This window comes from Octopus sinensis, linkage group LG2 (assembly GCF_006345805.1).
Source record: "Octopus sinensis linkage group LG2, ASM634580v1, whole genome shotgun sequence".
Lineage (NCBI taxonomy): Eukaryota > Metazoa > Mollusca > Cephalopoda > Octopoda > Octopodidae > Octopus > Octopus sinensis.
This window is the reverse complement of record NC_042998.1, coordinates 93,307,272-93,331,956: the sequence shown is the minus strand read 5'-3', so window position 1 is coordinate 93,331,956 and position 24,685 is coordinate 93,307,272. Positions and strand designations below refer to the sequence as shown.

Below are 24,685 nucleotides of genomic sequence, written 5' to 3'. Positions count from 1 at the left end.
ACCGATAGAATAAGTACTAGGCTTACGAAGAATAAGTCCTGGGGGCGATTTCTTTGACTAGCGCCCTTTAAGGCAGTGCTTCAGCATGGCTGCAGTCAAATGACTGAAACAAGTAATTAAGAAAAAAGAAAAAAAAGTCACCTGAGCAGAATTTGAACTCTGAATATAATGAGCAGGAAGAAATGCTGTTAAGTATTTTAAATGATGCACTAATAATTTTGCCAACTCACCAGTTTAATAATATTATTTCTACTATAAGCAAAAGGCCAGAGACGGGGTGAATACAGTCAATTACATTGAACCCAGTGCTCAAATAGTAACTTATTTTATTGACCCTTAAAGTGTGAAAGCAAAACCCACATTGACAGAATTTGAGCTTAGAACATAAAGTTGCACGAAAAGCTTCTAAGCATTTTGCACAGTGTGCTAATGACTCTGCCAGCTTGCCACCTTAGAGATAATAATAATAATAATAATAATAATAATAATAATAATAATAATAATAATAATAATAATAATAATAATAATAATAATAATAATAATAATAATAATAATAATAATAATAATAATAATAATAATCTTTTCTACTATTGGTACACAGTCTGGATTTTGTGGGGAGGAGATCAGTCAATCATATCGAACCCAGTATTCAACTGGTACTTAATTTATCGACCCTGAACAGATAAAAGGCAAAGTCAACCTCGGTGGAATTTGAACTCAGAACACAGCAGCTGACGAAATACTGCTAAGCATTTTGCTCAGCATGCTAACGATTCTGCCAGCTCGCTGCCTAAATAATGACAATGTTGTGACTTGACAAACAGTCCAAACCCACGGTAGACACAATATCTTCAATCAACAACCTCAAGATATTGTATACTGTGTGACATCTATAATAATAATAATAATAATAATAATAATAAATGCCCCAGTGCAATACCAGGCAGTGGCTCTCATGGCTTTTGATCTTAACTGATTGGAAGTGTTATCACGTATGTTTTGTCTTGGTATAAAAGATGGTTTACAGCAAATATTGTTCTCAATATCACAGATCTGCTGGTCAGTTGCTTGGCCTTAACCATTTGAACATGTCCCATGGTAGCTGATGATATATGCATCTCTGATCATGAGTAGAAATAATGGGGGAATATCAGAGTCATGTGTTGAGAAGAATTCTTCGGGGCTTAAATAATTCACCTCTGGAAACATGAGTGTTTCATTCAACATCCTTAAACAACCCTTATTCAAGACCCTTTGAGCAGAATGGGCTACTCGACCCAAAGAAAATTCTAACTAGGCCCCCACCTGCAAGGTCACAGGCTGTTTATCTTAATATGAAGTCATCATGTCTCACACATATACTCTTTTACTCTTACTTGTTTCAGTCATTTGACTGTGGCCAGCTGGAGCACCGCCTTTAGTCAAGCAAATCAACCCCAGGACTTATTCTTTGTAAGCCTAGTACTTATTCTATCAGTCTCTTTTGCTGGACCGCTAAGTTATGGGGATGTCAACACACCAGCATCGGTTGTCAAGTGATGTTGTGGGGACAAACACAGACACACAAACATACACGCACACACACACGCACACATACACACACATATATATATATATATATATACATATATACGACGGGCTTCTTTCAGGTTCTGTCTACCAAATCCACTCACAAGGCTTTGGTTGGCCTGAGGCTATAGCAGAAGACACTTGCCCAAGGTACCACACAGTGGGACAGAACCCAGAACCATGTGGTTCATAAGCAAGCTACTTACTACACATCCACTTCTATGCCTATAAAAAAATGATAAACAACCTTAATCGATTTTTTTAACCTTACTGGGTTCTCATCAGAAGCGTCCATATCATTCTAACAGTCTCTAAGAGATTTACAAAATTTCCTTCTCACATATTCGTTCACAAGGCATCAAGGTATTGCTATTAGTCAGCCTCAGGCTACAATAGAAAACTTGTCCAAAATGGAGCTGAAACCAAAAGCCTCTCATACACCCATGCTTGCACCTCCCATATCTGCACCAATATTTACATATATGTATGTACACACATACACACATACATATATTAAAAAAAAAGACTCCGCCGGTTACGACGACGAGGGTCCCAGCTGATACGATCAACGGAACAGCTTGCTCGTGAAATTAACGTGCAAATGGCTGATCATTCCACAGACACGTGTACCCTTAACGTAGTTCTCGGGGATAATCAGCGTGACACAGAGAGTGACAAGGCTGACCCTTTGAAATACAAGTACAACTCATTTTTGCCAGCTGAGTGGACTGGAGCAACGTGAAATAAAGTGTCTTGCTCAAGGACACAACGCGTCGCCGGGAATCGAACTCACAACCTTACGATCATGAGCCGAATGCCCTAACCACTAAGCCACGCGCCCTCACAACACACATACATATATATGTATGTATTCATTCATATATATAGACACACACACACACACACATGTGTGTGTGTGTATGTGTGTGTGTGTGTGTGTGTGCATGTGTGTGTTTGTGTGTGTGTTTGCATGTGCATGTATATATGTGTGTGGTGTCAATATATATATATACATATATATATATAGGAAAAATATAAGTTGAAAATGCACTGAGAATAGTGAAAATATTTGAGGCTTTAACTGGTTTCACAGTTTACACTGATTTTCAAAAAGTTCAAACAGAAAGACATGGCTTATATATACATATATATATATATATATATATATATATATATAATATATATATATATATATTATATATATATATATATATATATTATATATATATATATATACATGCATATATACATACTTGTATATTTCTATCTATCTATCTATCTATCTTCTATCTATCTATCTATCTATCTATCTATCTATATATATATATATATATATATATATATATATATACACATACATGCATATATATATATATATATATATATATATATACATACACATACTTGCATATATATATATTATATATATATATATATATATATATATATAAATATGTATATGTATATTATAAATGTGTAGTGTAGGCATTGTATATAAGACCTTTTGTACGTCATTTGTGGTGTGCAAAAAATCTACCCAAAGTAGTATTAGTTTGGAAAGTCTACTGAGACTAAACAATCCGAAGTTGTCACAGTGTTTAGTTGATGACTGAGATGTCATAACAAGCATTAAAATGTTACAGACTACTGCTGAAAGTCCACCAACTTGGCCTTACTCGCATATATTTTTTTCTATAGAACCCTACGGAATTTCTCAAGATAAATTAATTTATGCATGATGGTGGAGGATTTATTAGTTAAAATGGCACAGATACAATAAACAAAGTAACTTAGTCTAGTTAGTTCAGTCTTCTTGTTGATGATTTTGAGTTAGGCAATCAAATGTTTGTGAGAGGCCTTCTCTTTCAGCAGCATATTAGTCGTTATGTTACATTTCAGTCTGACCTCACACCACATTGTACATTCTGGAACGAAGTAAATGTTTTGTTGTGTGAGATATATACTTATATAGTGTTATGCTAGGCTAGATACCTTCACGCTGATTTGACATACCCTCTCTTTTATTTTATATATAATTTTTGTACATTTTAAAGGTAGATAGGTACAAGTGTGGATGTGTGGTTAAGTTAGCTTTCCAGCCACATAGTTTTGAGTTCAGTTCCACAGCATGGCACCTTGGGCAATTGTCTTCTTACTATTGCCCCAGACGAATCAAAACCTTATTAATGGATTTGGTGGAAGGAAACTTCTTACTAGTTTAAATATACTTCAGGCATATTTGGTAAGTTGGTCACTGTATTTTGTCATGGAGAAAATTTCTGAGATAATATATATATATAAAACTGTTACTTTCTCAGATGCAGCACGGAATTTTGTCTCAAAGCGATGAAAATATTTTGGCAAATTAAATTTAAATGTTAATGTGAATCTAACAGTTTTTGTGGTTCTGAAATGGCTTATAAACACCTTCCACGCTGCAATTGTTTTCGTTCCAGCCCACGATCTCAGATCAGGTCACTTGCTATACAAGTACATCTCCATAATATACATCTATATATCAATCTATCTATCTATCTATCTATCTATCTATCTATCTATCTATCTATCTATCTATATATATATATATATATATATATATATATATATATGTATATCTGTATTCTTTTATTCTTTTACTTGTTTCAGTCATCTGACTGCAGCCATGTTGGGGCTCTGCCTTGAAGAATGTTAAGTCAAATGTATCAACCTCCAATACTTATTTTCATTTTTCAAAGAGCCTGGTACTTATTCTATTGGTCTGTTTTGCCAAACTGCTAAGTTACAGGAACATAAAAACACCAGCACTCGTTGACAAACACAGGCACAAATCCCCCCCCACTCCCACACATGTATATCTTTCTACTTATTATTCTGTCCTCCCATGCAATACAGAGGGACTGAACCTGAAACAATGTGGTTGGGAAGCAAGCTTCTTACCACACAGCCATACCTGCACCTTATAACCTTATATATATATATATATATATAATATATATATATATATATATATCGTCTTCTAAATGTTTTGCGTTCTTGTCCCAGTTTGTATTCTTTTACATATATATATATATATATATATATATGCATGTATATATGGGGCTATGTGATTTTTAAATTCTCCTTCGCATAATCCAGTACAGATCTTCTTATCAGTTGTATTATCATTTTGGGTTGTAATAACTTCTGCTTCATATATGATAGATTTAATCGTGCATCATTAGTTAAGTGGACAGGATCCTGTGTCACAACAATTGCAGCTGGTTTCAAGTTCTTGGTGTTGACTATGTGTAGTGATACTCTTCATTCTGGGGCAGCAGCTATATGATAATTTCACAGAACGCCTATTAAATATTTTCCTGTATCAGTAAGTGGCTGGAAAGTGTTTGTCTAGGAGTGACAGGAATCTTTTACCAATGTTAGTTTTTACATTAAGGGAAAAGAGAGGGGTGAACTAAATAATTTTCCTTGGCCTAATTTTAGGTTTCTTATGCTGATTAATATGAGAGTATCTAAGTACTACTTTATCTTCGATGCCACTAGATCTATTATTAATATTTTTATTATTAGAGAGATTATATATTAATCTATCTTTGAAGCAACTATTGGTTAGGGCCTTGTTATTAATATTAGCTATCAGATTTTTAAATACTACAGGAGGGTGACAAGACTGCTTATGTATATATGTGAGTTATGATATGTGGTTTGTGACTGAAGAATATGTTTGAGTTCTCCCAACATGTGAAACTATTAGTAGTACTTTAGTACATGTATTGTGACCTTTACATAAATAATATATATATATATATATAGATATAGATATGTGGAGGTGCAATAGCCCAGTGGTTAGGGCAGTGGACTCGTGGTCGTAGGATTGCAGTTTTGATTCCCAGACCGGGCATTGTAAGTGTTTATTGAATGAAAGCACCTAAAGCTCTAAGAGGCTCCGGCAAGGGGTGATGGCGATCCCTGCTGTACTCTTTCGCCACAACTTTCTCTCACTCTTTCTTCTGTAGGCCTGCTCACTTAACCAGCAGGGTGTCATCATTTGAAGGCTAAAACAAAGCGCATTGTGACCAGCCTTGTGTAGCAACATCTGATAGCCTGGTTGGTCACGGTGATCATGGTGATGTATATATATATATATATATATGTATATATTTCATCTGTATTTACGTTTTGAGTTCAAATTCCGCCGAGGTCGATTTTTGCCTTTCATCCTTTCGGGGATCAATAAATTAAGTACCAGTAGCGTACCGGGATCAATCGAATCAACTGGCTCCCTCCTCCAAAATTTCAGGCCTTGTGCTTAGAGTAGAAAAGAATATATATATAATTAAATGTAATTATATTTATAATTATATAAAAAAAACTTTTTGTACAAGTTTTTTTCCATACCGAAACTACTTGGTAAAATTTATTAATTATCAAATTAATAATTCTTTACCCTATATCTGTAATGATATATATATAGTGTGTGAGTTTGTTTGTGTGTCTTTGCCTTCAGCAGAAGTTCGCCATTACCTTCTACCAGAGCCCCATGGAGTTTAGGTGTTTTACTCATAAACACACATCACCTGGTCTGATATTCAACCCATGATTTCTCGATCATGAGTCCACTGCTCTAACCCCTAAGCCATGGGCCTCCACTTATCTAACCATTCATACTTATATATTTCTAAATATTTCAGTGAGTCTATGATTAAGAGAGAGGTGGGGGCAGTGAGAGCAAGTGTGAGCATGCGCACATGCACTTTTGAAACTTTTCACAGTGTCAATTAATAAATCTCATAGTTTATTTTCATTCCTGCTGACCTGGGGTGAAAGTACTATAAACAACCATGATGGTAAAATGATACACGTGAAAATTAATTCCTCTCAGGCCTGCCACACTGACAATAAAATCAAAATAAATCCTTTTGCCTATTCTCTGGCCATTAGCTTTTTGACATGCTAACTTCAAAACCTTTTATTGATACACAGTAGTGTGAGAAACTACAGTCTAATAAGAAAATTAATTACAGAATCAGTGGTAGTGGTAGGCAAGGCTGGATTCTGTAGAAAAGATTAAAACAATGAGAATATTTATTATGTTAGACATAGCACTAGTTCTCTCTCCCTTTTGTTCATGTTTTGTTTCCCTTGCTCTCTCTCTCTCTCTCTCTCTCTCTCTTTTCCTTCCTCTCTCTCCTCTCTCTGGTAAAAATTAAAGATCATTTTCATAATACTTTCACTATCCATGTTTTCTTTCTCTTTTTCCTTCTGTTATTCATTAAAAATTGTTTTATGATTTGCTCCACCTCGTCCCCCATAAATGCAGTATGGATTGCTGTTATAATACTCAAAATTATCAGAGATTTATTTTAAAAAATTCCACTAGTCTTAATGACTTTGAACAATAGAAGCCTAATTAATGTTTATTAAAGTTAATTACACTGTAATGGATAATAAATAATCAACTTAAAATATCCATTTCACATGTTGTCCTCTTTACAAACCAAACGAAGACAATTCCAAGCAAATTATCAAACTTTCTCCACATAAACATTTATCATCCAAAACATTAATTCTTTGCCGTTATTGCCCAGAGCAAGGCAAGTATTTCCTATTGTTATTATTACTATTGTTACTTCTGCAGTAATTACTTATTGTTACTATATATTATTACACATCATCATTACTGCTTTAACGTCCACTTGTTCATGCTGGCATGAGTTAGACAGAACTTGCTTAGGTGGATTTTTCTATGATTGGATGCCTTTCTTGTTGCTAACAACCACTAGTAACACACACACACACACATGTATACATATTTATATATGATAGGCTTCTTTTCAATTTCTGACAACCAAATTCACTCACAAGACTTTTGGTTATTCCAAGGCTATAGAAGAAAACACTTGCCCAAGGTGCCATGCAGTGGGGCTGAACACAAAACCATGTGATTGGAAAGCAGACTTCTTATCACAAAGCTACGCCTGCACTTATATTACGACATTTTATTTATCTTTACCACTTTGGGGTGGTGTTTGGAAGGGCATCCAGCTGTAGAAACCATGCCAAAACAGATGTTGGATCCTGACAAACCATGTAACGCATGCTAGCATGGAATACAGGCATTAAATGAGGATGATGATTTCACATTTTTCTTTTGAAATTTTGTGCTCCTAAGAATTTTGCCCCTAGGCTGACAAGCCCTGCAGTTCTACCCATGCTATGCAACTACTTTCAAGACAATAACACAAAATTGAAAAGATTACATCTAATGGAATCATAACATTTTTGTTTCATTCTTATCATCATAATTTTAATGCGATCCAAAATAAAAATCTTCCATTAAAATTTCATGTTAATTTTTTCCATGCATAAACTTAAACAACGACAAAATTATTTTACTAAATTACTCATTATTTTCAAAATTAATTAACAAAGGTGCTGTATTCCAACAGAAGTATAATAAGAGGTTTAACACATAAATTTAAATGGAATATGAAGTTTCCATCATCTTAGAAACATTCTGTAGATACAAATGACTACTATTTTTCTCTCAGCCAGTCAGAAATGCAATAATTTTACTTCTTAATACAAAATAATTTTTTTTGTTTCTGTAGGTTTAAACCTGGCTTTATTTCGTGATGAAAAAGGGAATGCTCATGCTTTGAATGCTTACTGTCCACATCTTGGAGCTCACTTGGCTGTAGGAGGAAGAGTTCTTGGCAATTGTATTGAATGTCCATTTCACGGATGGCGCTTTCGTGGAGACGATGGCAAATGTGTATATATTCCTTATGCTGATAAAAGTAAGTGTTCTTCTAATATTTTTGTTACTTTCTATGAAGAATAAGTGGAAACAGTTTTCAAACAATGATGTTGTTATGTGAAAAGCATTTTTCTTATATCTCTGGGGAAACAACAAATTCACTTATATGAAGATGACACTCAGTTGCAACCTTCAAGTGATGACTAGATACAAACACTTACATGCATACGTCATACATATGTACTTACGTATGTACATACATACATACATACATGCTACATACATACAAATATAACAGGTTTCTTTTGGACGCCATCTACCAAGTCCACTTGCAAGGGTTTTGTTAACCAGAATATATTGTCATAGAAAACACTTGGCCAAGATGCTGTGCAATGGGACTGTGATTGAATCCAAAACCACATAGTTTGGAATCAAGCTTCTTAACCATAGGTTGATGGATGGATGGACAGACAAAGAGACAAATGGATGGATGGATGGATGGATGGATGGTTGTGCATTATTATTATGACCGTTTTTTATTCTTTTTGCTGTGTCTGTAAACATTGCTGAAAAAAACAAAAAAAATTACATATTTTTGAATGATGTTCCTTACAATTTTTGTCCAGCATCGAGTTACAAACACTCCCTTATCACTCTCACTGTCAGAAATACAGTGAACTAGTGATAGACTCATTAAAAACAAAAAACACATGTACCAAATGATACTTTGTTCAACAATTTCAAAATAAATTAATAAAATAAATAATTAATGAAGACACATGTTTGAATTAAACATTTTCTCTACATGTGTATACCATACAAAATAATCTGATTCATCCTACTTCATAATATTTTCCTTCTTTTGTTTTACTAGTACCAGATGTGGCGCAGGTCAAGTCATGGCCTATACAAGATGTTAATGGATGGATATATCTTTGGTATCATGCTGAAGGCTTGGAACCAACATGGGTTATTCCCGAAATTGAAGACATAGTCAAAGGCAACTGGACCTACAAAGGACGCACAGAGCATCATGTTAATGCCCATATTGAGGTATATTTTCCAGATATTTATATAGTTTAAATTTAATTTTTCAGTTTTATATTAAATGTTTTACAATAGTAGTAGGTGCGACAATGGTGGTATTTGTTTTGAAACCTCATGGTTTCCGGTTCAGTCCCACTGCATGGTACCTTTGACAAGGATCTTTTTTACTACTCTAGGCACAAGGCCCGAAATTTTGACCCCAGCATGCAATTGGTACTTAATTTATCAATCCCAAAAAGATGAAAGGCAAAGTTGACCTAGGTGGAATTTGAACTCAAGATGTAAACACAGACAAACTATCGCTAGGCATTTCACCTGCTGTGCTAATGATTCTGCCAGCTTGCCACCTTTGGCTAGAATCTTCTACCATAGCCCCAGGCTGACCAATGCTTTATGAGGAAATTTGACTAAGGAAACTATGCAGAAGCCCATCATATTGTGTATGCATGTGTGTGTGTGTGTGTGTGTGCACGTGTGTTTGAGTGTGTGTGTATTGGGTGTATCTATAGTTGCTGATTGTCTTGTCTCTGCATATTTTGTATTTACATGACACCATTTGACAAATGGTGTTTGTTTCTTTACATCCCTATACCTCAGCAATTTTGTAAGAATAGAGACCAGTTGAATTAGTTCTATATTTTAAAAAGAAAAGTTCTGTGGTCAATTTCATCAACTAAATCCTTTGAAGTGGTGCCAGAGCAAGGCCACAGTTTAAAGAGCAAAAACCAGTAAAAGTGTAAAAAAAATAATATAAAATATTTCAAGCAATATTCCAACCTTTCCTGGTTGATCTTACCTGAAATACATATATTATTTATTGTCCCTCGGTAGATACAGGTATGACAGTATATTTAAGAAGTTCTTTTCTCAATAATGTGGTTTTGAGTTCAAACCTATTGTGCAGTAGTTTGTACATGTGTCTTCTACTTTAGCCATAGGCCAACTAATGTCTAGTGAGAGGATTTGGAAGATAAAAGTCAAAAGACACCTGTTTTGTGCATATTTGTGCATGTGTGTGTGTATTAGAATGTTTATAATTTCTGATGAGCTATGCTACAAATGATCATGTTGTTTGTAGCTTAGCTGCAAGTAGTGGCATCCTCATTTGTGATCAAGTTTGAGCTGCATCAGTAGATATCAATAAATATCTCACTGTTCCTGTACTTTTGAACTCTTCTGGAATTAAAATTCCCATTCTTGAAAAACAGGAAAGGGTTGGCAACAGGAAGAGCATCATACTATAATGATCTTGCCTCAAATACTTCTCAGTCAAACCTTGCTAAGCACAGGAAAAGACCTTCCCCAAATCATATAACCTGTTAGAGCCATTTTCCCAATTTCTGTGTCTCATATATTCCCTCCTGGATGGGACTCCAGTCCATTGCAGGAGTACTCATTTTTGCCATCTGAGTGTACTGGAGCAACATGATTATGAGGGTACTGGAGCAACCTTATGATTATGAGTTCAACACCTTAAGCACCAAGCCATGTGCCTCTACACATGGGAAAACAGGCATTAATTGAATAAATTATAATAAATTATTTCATTTAACTTTGCTTTTCATCTTTCTCCAATTCTCTGTACACTTTGAATTTATTTTAGCTTTGTTTTGGTTACAGACAGTTTAGTAATTTTATGCTATCTTTTGTCATGTATCATACACTTTTAGAGCACAATGATGGCTCTACAGTAAGTCTTCCCTGTTAAGTGAAGGTACACCCATTTAGTGGAGCCATAGTATTATTTCATTCTGACTTTCTCTTTGTGTTTGAGACATTAGGACAGTTTGCCATTGCCTTCCACAACTAGATGGCCATTGGCCCACAAGGAGCTTGTCTGCCCTTTGACAAGTCTTGCATTTAGTCCTGCTGGTTGGCTAGACACCTTTTTCATATGAATAGCAAGCTACTCAAATGGGGGAGCTGGTTTAGTCACCAACAATCCAACCATGGAACAGGATGTATTGGTTTCCATAGTACAAGTAGCAGGTCTCTTCAGCGTATGATGAGATCATTGACCTCACTATAAGTATTATGAAGTAATAGTAGTAGTAACAGCAGTAGCAGTAGCGGCAGTGGTGGCGGCGGTAGGGACAGTGATATCTCAGTTTGGATATATGATACCAGTCGAACTGATAACATCTAACAAATGTCTTAACCAATGTGGTTCATTACACAATAGCATGGAATTCCTTCCACGGCAACAAAGTCAAAATAGGTTTGAAATGTCAGTAATCTCTCTATATATAAATGGCAGTTTGTCTGTCTGTGTGTCTGTCAGGTTGTACCCTCACCCTGACCACGGCTTTCAACCGATTCTGATGAAACTTGACACACACATAGCCCAATGTCATAATTCAAAACTAACGCAGCAAAAATTTTGAGAAGTTCCCCCAGTTCTGAAAAAAATCGATAAATTCGACATGGGGTCGAGAATCTAAGCTTTTTATATGCAACACATTTTCTGTCTAGGGGACACAACTCGACAGCTAGGGACAGCTAGGAACATCGTATACACAGAAGTATTCGAGTGAAGAGAAGACATTGCAACCTACACATGCGCCTTCGTTCCCTAGAGGGAAAGGACTAGATTGGGATTAGTCGTTGCCTACTAGGGGCTCTTACATACCCGGGCAATGCCAGGCTATACTGCTAGTTGTATTTAAATGGGAAACCATTTCTTATGATCTTTTATCTGACACAAATCTATAAATAAACAACATATTGTAACCTTGTTTTTAGAGTTATGTGTTTTGGCAGTGTGACATTATTAAGTCCAGTAAACACACTCATTGTTTATTGTTTGTCTATATTCTTATATTTTTCTCCAAAACAGTGTTTCTTCATCATCACCATTACCATCATTTAACATTTGTTTTCCATCCTGACATGGGTTGGATGGTTTGACTTGAGCTGGCTTCATTGTTTTTTCTGGCATGGTTCCTAACACCAACCACCCTGCAGAGTGTACTGGGTGCTTTTTATGCAGCACCAGCACCAGTACTTATAATATGGCACCAGCACAATATAAAATGGCTAGCAAACCACAGGGAATCAAACCCTGAACCCCTCAAATTCCAGTGAGTGTTCTGTACCATTAAGCTAAGAGACTCTGGACAGCTTCATTTATTAATAAAATAAACCTACTTTTTTGTTGCAGTAATTCTTTTGTATTTAGGTGTGGCTGCTGTGTGGTTAAAAAGTTTGCTTCCCATTCACATGATTCTGGGTTCAGTTCCACTGTATGATGTCTTGGACAAGTGTACCTTCTACTGTAGCCCTAGGTCAGCCAAAGCCTTGTGGGTAGATTTGATAAATAGAATTATAAGAAGCTCATTGTGTGTGTGTGTGTTTCTTTGTCTTGACATTGTATGATAGTTATAAATGAGATTCACCATCATACAAGCAGTATCATTCATTTCCAATATTCTGCAAAACCATGTCTGGCCAGGAGAAAATAAACTCCATCCAACCAATGCAAGATGGAAAAGGGGAAGTTAAAATGATGGTGATGGTAATTTGATTTTTTACAATATTTCCATGTAAATATTTTATTTTTATATGTATTAATAGAATTTTTTTCTTTTTTTAATGTCTAATTAAAGGAAATCCCTTTGAATGGTGCCGATGTGATTCATTTGAACCAAGTCCATGGACCAGGTCTTGTAGCTGGTGTAGATCTAAGACACATGTATGCAAGATTCTGGGAATTCATAAAACATATTTGGACTGCAACATGGGAACCCTATCCACCACCTGATGGTCATCTTGCTTCCATAACATTAAAACATTGTTTAAATCTGTGCGGAGTTCCATTTAAAATGCTCAATTTAGATGTATTTGCCAGACAGGTAAGATTTGTATATGATTATGTTTCAAAATCCATTTTATAGCTTTTGGGAAATTAACCATTGTCAACTTCTGTGTTGGTCTAAAATTAAAAAAAACAAATTTTGTATTATGCAGATTTGGGGTGTTGCATATAACAATTATAATAATTAATTAGGTGTTTTTGCTTTAATCATCAAAATAATATTTCTGACTGTATGGAAAGCCAATGTATATAAACAACATATGCTGGATTTGTGGGAAGGCACATGGCTTAGTGGTTAGGGAGTTGCTCTCACAATCTCTAGGTCATGGGTTTATTTCTCAAACTGGGCAGCGTATTGTGTCCTTGAGCAAAACACTTCATTTCACATTGCTCCAGTCCACTCAACTGTAAGTGGGTAACCCAGCAATAGCCTAGCCTTCCAATCAGGGAGAATGTTGGCTTGCTCACCTAACCAATAGTGCAGCATCATTCAAAAGTTATGACAATGCAAAGCACATTGTGACCAGTGATTTGTAACAATATCCAACAGTCTTGTCGATCATGTGATCACATAATACTGGATTTAGTTTCAGATATAAGTGATTGTTTTAATGCAAAGTCATATCTTGAGATCATTCTTAGATTTATTTTTGTTATTTATATTATAATTTCTAATTTTTATTCACAAAAACCGTTCCTCTTATTCCTAATGGACAGCAGAGTCAGTTTAAATGTGTTCCTAGTTTCTAGTTCACTTCTTGAAGTTCTAAGTTCTAATTTCCTTGGTGTAGATTAGCCTTTCATCACTTTAAGTTCAGTTAAATAAATACGTGATGTCTGGCTAGCCAGTCCCTGTCAAAGCGTCCAACCTATGCCAGCATGGAAAACAGACGTTAAATGATGATGATGATATATAAAAGTCGCATAGTCAGTCAAGGAAACCTCTGATGTTACGCTCTTACAGAAAGAGGCCATCTATACATGGGCTGAGGATAACAACATGCAATTTAATGCAAATAAATTCCAGGCCTTCCGCTACGGGTTAAGCACTGCTTAGGAATCACAACATCAGTACGTTGGACCAAGTGGAGCAACGATCCCAGAATAAAATACAGTGCGTGAACATGGAATAGAAATGAGCAACAATGCCTCATTTCACACACATATCAAAATGGTAGCAGTATCCAGAAGACTGGCCGGTTGGATTCTGAGAACCTTCTGGACAAGAGACCAAGAAACTATGATGACACTATGGAAGTCACTTATCCTCAGCCAACTGGACTACTGCTCTCAGCTATGGTCACAGAGCTTGAAGCAGTCCAACGACATTACACAAAGAAAATTGCATCAATGGAACGATTGAGCTACTGGGACAGATTGAAAGAGCTATGACTCTATTCCCTGGAATGATGGCGAGAGAGGTATACAGTGAAATATATATATGGAAGATACTGGAAGGACTTGTACCAAACTTTGGAATAAAGAGCTATACCAGACCACAAACAGGACGTCACTGTGCTGTCCCCACTGTGCTGACTGCTTCATCTCAGGCAAGGACGATGTACTGCAATAGCTTGAGTTTCAAGGGCCTACAGCTGTTTAACTGTCTGAGGAGCCTCCATGGAGTGGATGTAGATGCTTTCAAACATGAACTTGACCTCTGGCTTGCCGAGATCCCAGATGAGCCAATATCTAAGCAAGAAACTCAAAAGAGGGCAGTAGCATCGAACTCCATCCTTCACCAAAAGCCGCTCCGACAAAGCTGGAAAATGGAAAAATGATCGCAATGGTGGTGCTCTAGCATGGCCCCAGTCATTGGACTGAAGCATATAAAAGAATAAAAGAATATATATATATACACACATATATATAGTAGAATAAGAAACAGAAAATCCTTGATACAGTAGTATACATTTGAAAAACGAATAGAAATGGCTTTTCTGATAATTTTTCCACTTTAATCATTGGATGTTTATAAGTATACACCTTTTGTAAACTTATAAAAACCATTTCTAATCATTTTTTCAAATATAGAGATATGACAGAAGTAAATTGACACCCTTATAATCATTGAATTTATGCATTCAAATTATTTATTAATTGTTATAATGTGAATATTTAATATCTAGTAGACATGCCCTTTGCATTTTTTAATGCAAAGACCTTATTGGACATGTTACTGATCAGATGACATATATTCCCTTACAGAATTTCTTGCCAAGTTTCATGTAGTAATCTCAGAAGATCTGGCTTTGAAGATGCTTTCTTGTTCTTTTTATGAAGTGCCCTGCCCATCATATCCCAGAGGTGTTCAATAGGGTTCATATCTGGGGACTGGCTTGGCCATGAAAGCTTTTTAATGCTATCCTCATCCAACAAATCTTAGGTCATTTTAGCTGTGTGACAAGGAGCCTCATCTTCCATCAATAAAGAGTTTTCTTTAATCATTTCACCACTGGAGAAGATTGGAAGGAGTTCTTTCTTCACACTCTACTAGCTCTGATCAACCATTGCTCCAAATTGCTCCCCATACCATCACAGTATAGCTGCCATGTTTCATTGTTGGCTGCAAACTTATCACTTCAAATTTTTTATCACAGTCTCCGGACCCACACTCGACCACTATCAGGAAATACAGCAAATCTGGACTCATCAGAAAATATGACAGTGTCCCAAAATGCTAGTGGCCTCTCTACCATCTCACTGGCCCAACCTTTTCTCCGTTTGAAGTCGGCAAGTCGAAGAAGTGGCTTCCTTCTCGCTACTCTGCCATAGTTGCCAAGTTTGTGGAGATACCTGACAGCTGTTCTGGGACTGACATCAACTTGTTCTGCTATATCAGAGGCCTAGCAATGAGGATTATCCTCCATACTTCTCTTAACAAAGAGAAGGGTCCTCTCAGAAGGCCCTGGTTGATCTGGATGAGGTGATGTGGACTCTTTCCCCTCTCTGGTGAATTGCACAATCACTCTATCAACTGTAAAAAGCAGGATCCCAAGGTTTACTGCGACTTTACTCTGACTATATCCACCTTCAGAATGATCCACAATACGGCCTGTTTGAAATTCAGACAGTTCGAGGTTTTTTTTTTATACATGGCATGATTAAACAGTCACATATAGAACCTGAAACATAAAAGTGTCAATTAATAAAAAATATAAACCTTTACAATATGGCGGTGCCCCTGCATTACCACAGCTCGTGACCTGAAACGAGATGAAATAAAGAAAAAAAAAAAGTTAGAATAAGCAAAACAATGTTTTATAGGGTGCTTATTTACTTCTGCCATGTGTGTGAGTGTGTGTGTGTGTTATATATATATATATATATATATATATATATATATATATATATGTGTGTGTGTGTATATATCGATATCTATATCTATCTGTCTATCTATCTATCATCATCATCATTTAATATCTAATCCATGCTATTATAAAATAATATATATGAAATGAATAATATATACTAATAATATTTTGGATCAATTCAATATACTTCACTTCCTAACAGAAAATAAAAAATTGATTTGTTGCCAAAGGTGCAGGAGTGGCTGTGTGGCAAGTAGCTTGCTTACCAGCCACATGGTTCCGAGTTCAGCCCCACTGCATGGCACTTTGAAGAAGTGTCTTTTACTATAGCCTCAGGCCGACCAAAGCCTTGTGAGTGGATTTGGTAGACGGAAACTGAAAGAAGCCCACTGCATATATATGTATGTATATGTATGTGTGTGTATATGTTTGTGTGTCTGTATTTGTCCCCCCACATCGCTTGACGACTGATGCTGGTGTGTCTACATCCCCATAACTTAGCAGTTCGGCAAAAGAGACTGATTGAATAAGTACTAGGCTTACAAAGAATGAGTCCTGAGGTTGATTTGTTCAACTAAAGGCAGTGCTCCAGCATGGCTGCAGTCAAATGACTGAAGCAAATAGAAGAACAAAAGAGTGAAGTAAGAAACCAACAGTATTGAAGAATAGATATATGATCTTTTATTTTGAGTTTGGGGTATCTTGTGCAGCTGTGTTTTGTGGTAATGGTGGTGGTGATGTTGGTGAGGGTAGTGGCGAGGGGTGGAGGTATTGGCAATGACAGCAATGGTGACTATAATGACACTGACAGCAGCAATGATGATAGCAACAATGGCAGCAGTAATGGTGACAATAACAATAGTGGTATTAATAATGGTGGTGGTGGTGGGTTGCAACACTATTATGATGGTGGTGAATAGGAAAGTCCTTGACTAGACACATAGCTGTTTTTAAAATGTTTTCAGGTGGAGGGGTCAGGGTCACTAGTTGTTTAAATCAACTGCTTCGTATTTTGTCAACCCTGGAAGGATGCAAAGCAAATTTGACAGTGACAGGGTTTGATCTCCAAAAGTAAAGCTCCCGTAACTAATACTGCAAGGTATGTTGTACAATGCTCTACTGACTCTATTAATGAACCACCATTGATCAGTTTAATGCTTTGTGTGTCTCCAGAACAAACTACACTTCTAAATTCAAGATCAATAAAGCAACCATCAAAAATATATTCTGCTAATTCAATTTAGTGTTTCTCCGCAACCTTCTAAGATAGAGCCCTGCATTAAGAAATCATCATCATCATCATCATCATCATCATAACTAGCGACAACAAGAGAAACAATAGCCGAACCACTGTCACCGCAACCATCACCATCATAATCATCATCACCTCTACCACCACTACCATCACCAACAACACTACCACCATCACTGTCATCATCATCATTACCACCACCACCACCATTACTGTCATCATCATCATCATCTTCACCACTACAATCACCACCACCACCATCACCAACAACCACCACCACCATCTTTGCCATTATCATCATCATCACCACAACTACCACCACCACCACCACCACCACCACACCACACCACCACCACCACCACCACCACCACCACCATCATCATTACCATCATTATCATCATCAGTATAAGAGGTGCATGATGTTCATTTCCTGTTGTAAATGTTACCTTGTGACTTCTGGCCAAAAGCTCTTCTGTGCAATACAGAAATAATTAGAAATAATTATAATTCTCCTCCTCCTGCCTCTTCCATCATTTTCTTCTTTACCCTCTAAGAGATACATCTTCCACACTGCCATTATCAGATCTTCAATATAACATACTGACCTGTCTCGAGTCTTAATCCACTGTCATTCCATCTGGGAAATTCAATATTCATAGTCCACACCCCATTGTCTTGGAGATATAAAGGATAAGACACTGTGTAGTGTATTTACTCTCAACCCTGTGGCATTCAGATTATTTTGTCAAATGTCCTTATTCTTTTCATATTGTTTTGAATTAATAATGCATTATCTTGTAGCTTGGAGACTTCGACAGGGTAACTTAATTTTTTGAATGATATTGTAGGGTTGGTGTAAGAGGCCAGATCTGGCCAGTTAGCGCATAAAACAGATGTAGTAGTTTGGCTGGATTTGACCTATTTAAATGCAAAAGGGTCAAATAATCCTAAAAAGTCTTCAGGGTCCATATTGAAATACCTTCACTCATATGCCTGTTTCATTAGAGCTTGCCTGCACCAAATAATAACAATAACTGCCTTAATTAAGCACTGTCTAATTAGATAACATGTGTTGCTGCTAACTTTCAACAAGGAAAACTGACTGCAAGAAGAGAAATGTCTTTTTATGGATGCTTCACAATGGTTGTACAATATTTGATAACTTCATTCCATAATCCTATTTGCTCAAGCATGCACACACACATATACATTTAAATATACGTGCGTGTGTGTGCATGTGTGTGTGCATGTATGCATGTGTGTGTGTGTGCGTGTACATTCATCATCATGATCACCATTTAATGTCCGTTTTCCATACTGGCATGGTTTGGGCAGTTTGGCCAGAGCTGGTAAGGACAGGGGCTGCACGAAACTCCCTTGTCTGCTGTGGTGTGGTTTCTATGGCTTGATGCCCATCCTAATGCTAACCACTCCACAGAGTGTACTGGGCGCTTTATATGTGGCATCAGCATCATTCCAGATAAAGGACATAAAATAAGAACAGCGATAAATCTGAAGTGAAGAATATATAGTGCATGTGTTTATTTGGCAAGAAAAAAAAAATGGACGCAGGCATGGCTGTGTGGTAAAAGTCTTGCTTCCCAACCACATGGTTCTAGGTTCAGTCCCACTGTATGGCACTTTGGGCAAGTGTCTTCTACTATAGCCTCAGGCTGATCAAATCCTTGTGCGTGGATTTGGTAGATGGAAACTGAAAAAAGCCAGTCATATACATATATATGTATATATGTATATATTGATGTGTGTGTGTGTGTTTGTGTCTGTGTTCCGCCCCACCCCCATCACTTGACAACCAATGTTGGTGTGTTTAAGTCCCTGCAACTTAGCAGTTTGGCAAAAGAGACTGATAGAATAAGTACCAGGCTTACAAACAATAAGTCCTGGGGTCAGTTTACTCAACTAGAAGGTGGTGCTCTAGCATGGCCAAGTCAAATGACTGAAACAGATAAAATAAATAATAAAAATCCCCAAATAAATTAATATGTATATGTTTATATATATATATATATGTATAATGGCAAAATGACCATTCCTAAATACAACAATATATATATATATTATATATATATGTACATACATATATATTGCCATCATCATCATTGTTTAACATTTGCCTTCCATGCTGGCATAGGTGGGACAGTTTGACAAAAGCCAGTTAGGTAGAATTCTGCACCAGACTTCTGTAACTGTTTTGGCAGGATTTTTACAGCTGGATGCCCTTCCTAACACCAACCACTCAGCAGAGTGGACTTAGTGCTTTTTACATGGCACAAGCACAGGTGAGGTCGGTTTTGGCAAGGTTTTTACAGCTGGATGCCCTTCCAAATTTTAACCACTTTGCTTTTAAGTGGCACTTGCACTGTCAGGGTCACCAAGTACTTGCAAGACAAAAATAAAAGCTCTTTTAAGAGGGGAGGGGGCATTGGAGGAGGTGATCTTGTGTTAGATGATGAAAGGTGATAATGAGACAGAGAGAAAGAAACAGGTGTCTTGCTGTAGAGGAGCTACAAGGTTAGCTGACTGGAGAGAGATAGAGAGAGAGAGAGAGAGAGAGAGAGGGGGAAAGATGGGAAGAGGGAGAGAGGGAGAGAGATGGGAAGAGGGAGAGAGAGAGAGAGAGAGAGAGAGAGCAGGAATGAGGACAAAAGCAGGTGGCTACCGCAAAGGAAATGCATTGTTACCCAACGTGAGGGAAGTGCAGGAAAAAGAGAGAGAGAGTGGGAGACAGCAGGACAGAAATGGTGCTGGGCATATTTACAAGGGACGGGGATCAGAATATATATTTACAAGGGACAGGGATCAGAATATAAATGGTTGAGTAAAGGAAGAGAGAGATATAGATGGTGGCAAGTGCCAGGGCATACCTTTGAGGTTTGAACATCATAATGTAAGTGGCTGGATATTGTGAAGAAAGTACGATTAATGAGTACGGAGTTGGGGAGTGAGTGACAAAAATCTGAGTATATATAGAGTCGGAGTGAGGTGGAGTGCTACCGGATAGCAATGATACAGCGGAATAGGGCTGTGAGGACAGGATTGGGGAGTGAGAGGTAGGCATAGTGATTGAAGGAGGAAATATGAGGAAGAGAAGAGATGTAGATTGGTTTGTTAGAGTAGGGTATGCAAAAAGTTTTCTTGTTATGTATGGGTGGAGCAAATAGGTCAGGGACTAGCAAATAGCAATAATACATGAGACAGAGCATGTGACTGGAACACACAGGTCAGAGTCTAGTGGAGAGCAATGATACAGTGGCACAGGGCCAAGTGGATAGGATTGTGGAGTGGGAGGTAAGCATAGTGCATAAAGTAGAAATGTGAATAAGAGAAGAGATGTAGAGATGTAGAGATGTAGTTTGGTTTGTTGTGGTAGAGTGTGTGAGAAGTTTTCTTCTTAAGTGTGGGTGGGACACACAGTGCTTCTAGAACTCAGTTTCACTAACGTAGGGGGGTCTTCTCAAGAACATCATATTGCCAGACATCTCGGCCCATTGTCATTTATTCCATTAGGCCCAACATCCTAAGATTGGTCCTTACCACTTCATATCGTGTCTTCCTGGGTTTCATATATATATATAAATTGACTATACACACACACACACACACATATAGTCAATTCATTGAACAAACAATTCAAAAAACGAAAAAGAGGAAAGAAAAAAGAAAAGAATGAATGTGAAGACATGCACAAGAAAGGAGAGTTTAACGTTTTGAGCATAGCTCTTCATCAGAAAGGAGAAAGGGCAAAACCCAAAGGAGAAGAAAAAATCACCAAAGGCCCACATATCATTACACTTCTGTGTATATTTCAGCCCTAAGGTTGTGGCCATGCTGGGGCACTGTTCTAATAGGATCCTTACAGCATGTATCTACCATATGTAGTCAAGCAGCTTTGGTTTGGTCAAGGCACCAGTGGAAGACACTTATTTGAGATACTGCACACTGAAACAGAACATGAAACCATGTAGTCACAAAGCAACTTCTTTACACAACCATGCCTCTGATGGTGTGTGCATGTGTGTGTGTGTGTGTGTGTGCGTGTGTGTGTGTGTGTGAGTGTGCATGTGTGTGAGAGAGAGAGATTGCATTGAGTAAAGATTAATTGGTGGCAAGACATCATTGTTAAAGGAGTGCCCAACCTTAGAATGCTAAACTCTCAACAACCTTTAACCCTTTCTTGTTCAAAACCCGGACATTGTAAAATTATATGCACATCTTAAATATCTTTTGTGAAATTCATCTGTGAATATGCATGAAGGATTACCATCCCAAACATTTCCAAGCTTTTAGCATGAACCTATAATTGAGTGATATTTCTCAGTTCTTTGCTGGTGCTGATCCTTTGCAAGTGCCAGTGTCACGTAATATGTACTTGTGCTGGTGCTACATAAACACACATAAAAAGGACCCAGAATACTCTGTAATGTGGTTGGCATTAGGAAGAGCATCCAACTGTAAAGACCATGCCAAAACAGACAATTGGAGTCTGGACAGCTCTCTGGCTGGTGAGTTCCTGTCAAGCTGTCCAAACCATGCAAACATGGAAAAATGGACATTAAATAATAATGATGATGATGTTGTTGATGATAATGAACTTTATAAATAAAACTGAATTATAAACAGGGTGCAGCAGAAAGGTTGCCCTGATTTCAAAGGCTGATAAAAAAAAAACTACCCCATGAAGATACAGGAAAAACAATGCTCTCCATTCCAGGCTTCGGTGGGTACTACCTGAGACAGAAAAAAATGGTATTTAATGAACTTCATAGAAATGCAAAGTGTTTTCATGCATCTTCATGTGTCTGCTTTTTATTAACCTTTGAAACTGGGGCAACCTTTCTGCCACAACCTGTATACACATGGTGAAGGCAAGGCTGTATGGTTAAGAAGTTCACTTCCAAACTATGTGGCTTCAAGTTCAATCTCACTGCATGGCACCTTGGGCAAGTGGGGAAGTATTTTCTATTCTAACCTACAGCTAACCAAAGCCTTGTGCATGGATTTGGTAGGTGGAACCTTTTATGTTGTTGTATGCGTACATGTATGTATGTATGTATGTATGTATGTACTTACATACAAGGCCAAAGAGGGTACGGGCGCCGCTATATATATTATATGTAGAAAAATACAAACTGGGACAAGTCTCCCAGTTTGTATTTTTATACATATAATATGTATATATGTATGTATGTGTCTCCTTGTCTTGGCATCGCATCATAAGCTGTAAAAATGTGTTACCATACAAAGGGTATCATTTGTTCTCAATCCTCTGTAAAGACATGCCTGCATATTGGAAAATATCACCTTCCATGGAAGCACATGACAGTTGGTGACAGGAAAGGCATATGGCCATAGAAAATCTGCCATAAAAAATTCTGGTTGATCCATGCAAACAGAAAAATAGACATTGAAATAATAATGGTGGTGGTAACACCAACATGATAGTAGTTTCTACATGATAGTAGGGGCAAAAAAACATCTGTACATAATTTTATGTTAATTTTCTTCAGAAAATTTACCTTTAATTTTTTTATCTTTAACAGATTGGACCAGCAATTGTCTACTTGGAGTTTCGGAGTATATTTGGTAAAGGAATATATATTCAGAGTGTCATTCCAACCGAACCAATGGTGCAGAAAGTTGTTCATAATATCTATGTTAGCAAAAGTGTACCTACACTATTTGCAAAGTTTCTTTTATTAGCAGAAGCTATTCAAGTGAGTACCATCAAAAATTGAATTAATTTGATACACCTGATTGTTAGATACACTATAGAATTACAAGACAGAGTATCTTTTCCAAGAAATATATTTCACATTCTTTGATTTACAGATAACTGGCAGAGTTATAAAGTTACTTATATCTTATACTTGACCTGTTTTCCTAACCAGTGGGTTGGCATCAACTGAAAGCTAAAACAATGTGAAACGCATTGTGACCAGTGGTGCATAACAAAATTTGATTGCTTGGTCGATACTGTGATGCCGAGATATATAAAAGTATTAGCCAAGCACTGGATCTTTTACAGATAATTTTTTTTATCACATAGCTATTGAGGCACATGGCTCAGTGGTTAGAGCGTTGGGCTCCCAGTCACAGGGTTGTGAGTTTGATTCCCAGACTGGGTTACGTGTTGTGTTCTTGTGCAAGACACTTTATTTCACATTTCTCCAGTTCAGTCAGCTGTAGAAATGAGTTGCAACATCTCTAGTGCCAAGCAGTATCACTTTTGCCTTTCCCTTGAATAACATCAGTGGAATAGAGAGGGGAAGCTGGTATGCATAAGCAACTTCTGGTCTTCCGTAAACAACCTTGCCCAGACTTTCTAGGTGCAATCCCATGGTCATTCATGACTGAAGGGGGTCTTTACCGTTTTAGTAGCATGGAATGAAGTGTTTTGCTTAAGATCACAATCCATCACTCAGTCCAGGAATCAAAACCACAATTTTACGATCATGGTGCTGACACCCTAACCACTAAGCCATCCACCTCTACAGATAAATGAATCATGATGTATGCATATATGCTTTCTTTCATGATGTATGCATTTAATGCTTTCTTAGAGATTTCTCTAAAACATATTTGGTCTTTTTTTAAAAAACATAATAACCATAACCCATGGCCTATGCCAGAGGTGTAACCAGTCCACTTATGCATACCTTTCCTTCAGTGGACACTAAACTCTGCTTGCGAAGACCTGTTGAGGCAAGTGAAATTGAAATCAAATCAAATTCGCAAATTTGATGACTGGCACCTGTGCCAGTGGAGTGCTAAGAGCACCATCCGAGCTTGATCGCTGCCAGAGCAGCTGACTGGCTTCCGTGCCGGTGGCATGTAAAAAGCACCATTCAAACGGAATCATTACCAGTGTCACCTTACTGGCACTTGTGCTGGTGGCATGTGAAAAACATTCA

The 24,685-nt window shown here is 37.2% G+C and overlaps 1 protein-coding gene across 1 annotated transcript in view; it reads left to right on the top strand.

The window, feature by feature from the left end:
* The window catches only part of LOC115223821 (cholesterol 7-desaturase), a 206,496-nt gene that overhangs the window by 180,270 nt on the left and 1,541 nt on the right, over positions 1 to 24,685 (top strand). The window contains exons 2-5 of the mRNA XM_029794501.2: positions 8,178 to 8,366; positions 9,201 to 9,379; positions 12,979 to 13,224; positions 23,315 to 23,488. Coding sequence (XP_029650361.1) covers positions 8,178 to 8,366; positions 9,201 to 9,379; positions 12,979 to 13,224; positions 23,315 to 23,488 — 788 coding nt within the window. The remainder of the gene's footprint in view (positions 1 to 8,177; positions 8,367 to 9,200; positions 9,380 to 12,978; positions 13,225 to 23,314; positions 23,489 to 24,685) is intronic.